We start from the raw sequence: 6,123 nt of genomic DNA on the forward strand, positions 1-6,123 counted from the left end.
ACACACACACACACATATATATACATATACATACACACACATACAAATATGAGACATTATGTATGTTTATTAAACAAACCTGGCTGTTGTTATCAAAGATGCTGCTGAAATTGAAGAGACCTGCATGACCAAAGTTGGGGGGTATCTGCTGAGGTTTGCCGGCGGTGGCAACATGCTGCATCTGGGAGCCGTTCATTATTCCCAGATTAGCTTGGGCCTGAGCTTGGGTTGTTGGGGGCAGATTCGTTGGCTGGGARGTCTGGTTTTGGGTCTGTTTTGAGGGTTCCTGCTGAGCGCTGAAGGGCACAAAAACAGACTGCTGCTGCTGCGGRGTCTGTTGTTGCTGCTCCGAAAGGGGAAAGTAAGGCCCTGGTGGCTGCATACGATGGGAGACGCGAGGTGCGGGGGCTGAGAAGTGGGGAACAGTGTTGTTGGCGTGTGAAACGTTGTGTGAGAGCGCAGGGGATAGCACTGAGGGAAGGTGGGAGCTGGGCTGTGGGTTCTGAAGGGGTGGATGAGCCTCTGACGACGGTACAGAAGAGGGAGGAGGAGGTATCTGCTGTCGGGACTCTGGCTTGGTAGTTAAAGCCAGAGCAGAAGAAGGGAAGCCCACAGAGCTGATGTTCTCACTGACGGARACAGGCTGGTTCTCCATGGGTACAGACGGTTTGTCTTTCCCAGGCGGGGCCACGATACTGGGCTCTGTCTTAGTGGGCTGGATGGGAGGCTGAGAAACAGGTCCAGCTGGCTGCTGAGGAGCACTGGTTGTAGTCGTAGTGGAACTGGGCAGTGCAGGAGAACCGGTGCCTCTCACAGCGCTGCTGCTGCTAGACGCAGGGGCACTAGACACGGGGGTGACGCCTGTTGGCTTGGGATCAGGAGGAAAAAGCTGTTTCCTGGCAGAAGATGGGGTGGGGATGCTTGGTTGAGGATTATATGGAGTGGGATTAGGGGTCTGAGGTGAGGCCGCAGCGGCAGACGTATTGGGCSCGCATGTCGTGGTGGTGTTGGTGGTCGTGACCGGAGTCCCCGAGCTGGCCGCACCACTGTGCTCGTGGGTTGAGCTGGGCCGTGCCTGGGCCCCGGCGTTGGCGGTTCCYCCGTTGTGTTTGGGGGAGCCGTTGGCGCTGCCGGGACTCACGGGACGCACTGGGAAAGGTCCCCAGGTGCTGGCAGCCGGTGAGAAGGTGCCACCAAACTGTGCCATGGGCAGACGAGGGTGTCTGATCTGGTGCATGGTCTGAGCGGCCAGCAGAGCCAGCTGAGGGTGAGCGTACGCCAGGGGCAGRGACACCGGGAAAGGCTGCCTGACGCTGGACGACAGCCCCTTTCCCATTTTGGCCCCGGTCTGAGAGGAGGACGACGATGCAGATGAAGAGGGTTGGAACGAAACACCGCTGGAGGTGACCAATGAGCTTAGAGCCTTCGAGCCGGCGGCTGAACCGCTGGCCGATGCTGTACTGGCYAAAGAGGCCGACGCCGCTTTAGAGCCTGGGGCTCTGATGTGATTCCGGGGAATTAGATCCTCGAGCTCTTTGGCTGGATCCTGGATTAGAGCGTTGATCAACTGGACTGCGTACCTCGTTGACTCCGTGCCTCCTCTGAAACCAAACAGCAGGATTTAAATCAGAATATGAGGGGAAGAGAYGAAATATTTCCATCCTGTGTTTGAATTAAAAGGCAGTCTATYTAAATGTGACTGTGCTTACACAGAGCCTGAACAAAAACAGTGAACTCAAAATCACTTTCCCAGAGTTAATAGTCATTTTTTTAATTGGTTTCATTCTATACTTCCAGATTCTTACTGTGACTCCTGTATTTTGACAAACATATTGCTCCTAGCATATCTACTTCTACTTTATTTGTTTCGTAAACCTAAATGTCTGGTTTGTTTATTCATGACTGCACTGCAGTTGCACTTGTGGTCCAGCAGGGGGAGGATATTTGTACCTTATGGTGATCATTCTCTCCCCGTTCTTGTCCTTCTGTTTGTCCACGTCAATGTGAGCTCCTGTCACATCCTGGATGGCCGTGATGTTGCAGCCACCTCGACCCATGATCCGAGACACGACGGAGGCTGGCACAGAGAGCTTCTTGGATCTGCAAAACAGAGTGACGTGATTAAAGTCAAATCTGTACCGCGGTAGCTCCGGTTCAGTCATAGTTTTAATTTAMAATGCACAGCAGTGAGCAGACAAAATACGAATATATACACAGATCAAACTAAAAAGCAAGAGAAAACATCAATTCCCTCTTGAAAACTGACCTTCTCACCACCTCTTTCCAGCCTTCTTCTCTTTTCTGGCCTCTCTTTGGACTCGTGAGGCTGAGCTTACTGCTGGGGGAGGTGACAGGAAGAGCCATGGTCTTGAACGGAGAAGGCAAAGAGTTGGAGGAGTCGCTTGAATCTGGAGCTCTGCAGCAAAACACAAAGTATTTGTTTACATTTTTATGACACAACCTGTTATTTGTGCTTCCAGCTGAACGAGTGGTTATAAAGCAGCACTGCGGCGCTTCGCTCCTGTTCAGCTCTTAGCTGGGACTCACTTTTGTGTTGGTTTTGAGATGGAGACGGTGACCTTTGTGTCCATTTTGTTATCCGTCTGCAGCTGAGGACAGTATCTCTTCTCCGGACCGGGCAGGAAGGCCTGGGACTGCGTTACTCCTGAGGAAGGAGCCGAGGAGGAGGAGGAGGTGGAAGAAGAGGAGGAGGCCGAGGAGGGGAGGTCAGGGAGGTAGTTGAGCTCCTGGCTCCTCCCCCCGCTGCTGCTGCTCTCYCTGGCACAGTCGGTGCTATCCAGGGGGTCTGAATCGCTGTTCCCGCCCGCCGCGCCCCCTCCGCCGCCCCGTGGCTCACCGTGGATCTTGTTCTTGTCAGCTTTGTGCTGCGCGAGAGCAACCTGTAACACAAAGCTCAGACTTGTTAGGAATTCTTTTGCTCAAACAAAGGCTGCTGCAAAGACGCGGCAGTGCTCACCTGCGGATCCTGTAATATGATTGGTTCGTTTGGTGCAGAGTCCTTGGTTTTGTTTTTCTTGTTCTTACGATTGGTGTTCGGGGTCGTGGCAACGATTCCTCGCTTCTTCCCAAAACCTGTGGCGAACGTGGTGGAGGTGGCGGATATGCCGATGGTGGTGGTGGTGGTTGCGCTGGGAGGTTCGATTGGGACCTCTTTTTCTAGAGGAGGAGGAATCAGATCCAATCAGAGGCAAATCATCACCTGCGTTCATTAAATCAAACTCAAGTTTATAACTTTATTGTTTTTGATTTTTTTTTTTTTTTTTTTACCTTCGGCTGAATCATCTTTCTGCTCCTGCATCTCTGATGACTCCTCTGGTTTTTGCCCCTCCTCTTCCTCTGTTTTTCTCTTATGCTCCTCCTTCTTCTTCTTGCGTTTCTCCTTCCTTTTCTCCCTCTTGGCAGCCAGCGCCTGCTTCTTGGTCTCCTCCCGAGACTGGAAGGGCACACAAGGATTATTTAAAAACATGTTGTCTGACATCCCGTCACAGGGCTCTTGATCATTTCACTAAAGGTCAAACTCAAAACGCTTCTTAAGCATTTTCAGGATTATTTTTCTACATTCTCCAGCACCTTGAAGTGATATGAAATAAGATGTTCTTATTTTTTTAAGAAATAACGTGTTCTTAAATTGTGCAGATATACTCAAAAGAGAATTTAATTTCCTTATTATGTAAAATCTAATGTTTTAGCTTTTAAAAATATTATAAATTAAAAGGCAAAACCAATGTAAAAAAAATCTCACTTATCTTAAAATAAGCTGCATCCCAAATATTCTGGCTTTGCTCAACAACTTTCACTTTAAAAAATTTTGAAGTGTCAAAAATAAATCAGCTTTATTCCTTTTTTCAAGACAGTAGTTGCACCCTTTACATGTGCCGAGCTGGTTTCCCACATTTGTCAACTCAGCGTTTCCCTCAGTGTATTAAAAGCCTGGCAGGCTGCCAGGGTTTACTAGCCCCCCACCACCAGGCTAAGCATCCCAACAGTGACGCCAACCCTCCCTGTCAAATTCCCCCCACCCCAAAAATATCAGCGTGCCAGCAACCAGTGTTGTATAAAGTACCTGAAAGTCATAATTGAGTAAAAGTACAAGTATCATATCATAAAATTACTTTGGTAAAAGTTAAAGTCTCCTCTAAGAATATTACTTGAGAAAAAGTCTTAAAAGTATTTGATTTATTTTGTACTTATCAAAACTAAATCTCTGACATAAAATATACTTAAGTAATAAAAGTACTGAGTAAAAATGAGCGGTTAGATTTTACAAAATACATTTATAAGGAGGTGACCTTTTCAAAACTTATATTTTCTAAAGGCGTGCAGCTTTGGTGGATTGTGTATAAACTAAATACAGTATCAGAATGGTTTATATTTATACTTCTCATGTAGCCACAAATACATTCACTCTATCCTGGAGCCACAATTTTTCAGGATAGTATTTTTTTAACATTAACAAGTTGAAATGAAATAGGAGTAACGACTTACCTTTTTAAAAAATGTAAGGAGTAGAAGTTAAAAGTAGGCTTTTTAATAACTTAATTACTCAAGTACATATGACCAAAATTTCTACTTAAATACAGTAACAAAGTATTTGTACTTAGTTACATTACAACTCTGCTAGCAACGAGTTTGAAACTTGCACCAAACGTAAGTGACTTACACCAGTGCATTTGCCATTTTTCTTTCATATGTTGGCAGAAGTCGTCTAAATGTTAAAGTGTCACATGGCCTCAACATTCTGACTCATTTTGCCCGCACGAGTTACACTTTTAAGTTTTTTGTAAAACCTTCCAGCTGTAGTAGAAGAGCTAACATCACCTTCTCCAAGTCCAACTCCTTGAGGAGAATGCTAGCGTTCTTGTTAGCCTCAGCTGCCTGCTGGTCTTTTGCTTTGACGATGGTCTCCATGCACTGGTGACACTTCTTCAACAGCTCCTTCAGGAAATAAGAGGTTGTAGCTCTGAATACTGATCACCTCGCGGAGGTCAATGGCTGCYGAAACAATGACTTGAAAATTAAATCGATACCTACCTTGTCAGCGATGGTGGCGATGTATCTCATGCACTCAATATCCGACGGAAACTGGTTGACCTCCTTCACAAGATACTGGACCACTTTTACATGGCCCTAAAACGTTAAGCACACAATTTAGTAAAGAGAAGCTTGACACAGCGTCTCAGCTTTCACGATTCGCGCACCTTTCGAAAAGCAGCCATGAGTGGGGTGATTTTGCGGTTGTCTGAAGCATCCACGTCGGCGCTGGCGTGCACGAGGAGCTGAACCACGTCGAAGTGACCACCGTTTGCTGCCAGCCAGAGGGGAGTGTTTCCTTTCTTGTTGCGCACATCAATATGAGCGCCCCTTCAAATCAAAAATAAAAAGACAAGAGTGTTTTAAAGAATCAAGGAAGACGTGTAGATAAAAGCAAACTTGATGTAAATGAGTGCAAAAGCATGTGCAACAAGACCGTCTTCACGTTTGCACATTTGAAAGCACACCAGTCCTCACCTGGTAATAAGCAGCTCACAGAACTTGTAGTGGCCCTTGTCGGCAGCAATGGTGAGGGCAGTGTCTCGTGACGAAGGAACAGGGGGAGCGTTGACATCGGCGCCTTTGTCCAGCAGGACTCTGCCCACTTCTGCGTAACCTCCGGAGGCAGCCTCCATTAAAGGAGTAAGACCGGTCTGTAAGGAACGCTCAGTTAGCAACACCAGTAGGAGACACGACAAACAAAAAGAACACTTCCTAACAAGAAATATCACAACTACGTCAAAGCGAAGCGCAGCTCGATCCGGTTTAACATTTAGACCGCTCACCTTAGCTCGATGCTCGACGTTGGCTTTGCGATCGAGCAGCAGACTGACGACCTCAGCTCGGCCCTGAAAGCAGGCGAGGGTCAGGGCTGTGTTCCTGTTGGTCTCGATCTGAGCATTGATGTCCGAGCCCATGTCCAACAACAGCTTCACTGCTGGCACATGACCGTTCATAGCCGCCAACATCAGAGGGGAGATTCCCAGCTTACTGCCAGTCCTGTCGGAAACAAGGCAACATCAACTACTGCAAACAAAAAACAAAACAAAAGTAATAATAATAAGTATATAT

The 6,123-nt window shown here is 47.3% G+C and overlaps 1 protein-coding gene across 8 annotated transcripts in view; it reads right to left on the reverse strand.

The window, feature by feature from the left end:
* Positions 1-6,123, reverse strand: part of ankhd1 (ankyrin repeat and KH domain containing 1) — a 41,597-nt gene that overhangs the window by 3,396 nt on the left and 32,078 nt on the right. For all 8 annotated transcript variants that reach the window (XM_014006121.1, XM_014006120.1, XM_014006122.1 and 5 more), the window contains exons 24-34: positions 5,838-6,051; positions 5,530-5,705; positions 5,220-5,382; positions 5,053-5,148; positions 4,840-4,956; positions 3,289-3,454; positions 2,978-3,177; positions 2,548-2,900; positions 2,267-2,416; positions 1,951-2,100; positions 80-1,601 (exon numbers count right to left, since the gene is read on the reverse strand). In XM_014006121.1, coding sequence (XP_013861575.1) covers positions 80-1,601; positions 1,951-2,100; positions 2,267-2,416; positions 2,548-2,900; positions 2,978-3,177; positions 3,289-3,454; positions 4,840-4,956; positions 5,053-5,148; positions 5,220-5,382; positions 5,530-5,705; positions 5,838-6,051 — 3,307 coding nt within the window. The remainder of the gene's footprint in view (positions 1-79; positions 1,602-1,950; positions 2,101-2,266; positions 2,417-2,547; positions 2,901-2,977; positions 3,178-3,288; positions 3,455-4,839; positions 4,957-5,052; positions 5,149-5,219; positions 5,383-5,529; positions 5,706-5,837; positions 6,052-6,123) is intronic.

The sequence above is a fragment of the Austrofundulus limnaeus genome, unplaced genomic scaffold (assembly GCF_001266775.1).
Source record: "Austrofundulus limnaeus strain Quisiro unplaced genomic scaffold, Austrofundulus_limnaeus-1.0 Scaffold34, whole genome shotgun sequence".
Classification (NCBI taxonomy): domain Eukaryota; kingdom Metazoa; phylum Chordata; class Actinopteri; order Cyprinodontiformes; family Rivulidae; genus Austrofundulus; species Austrofundulus limnaeus.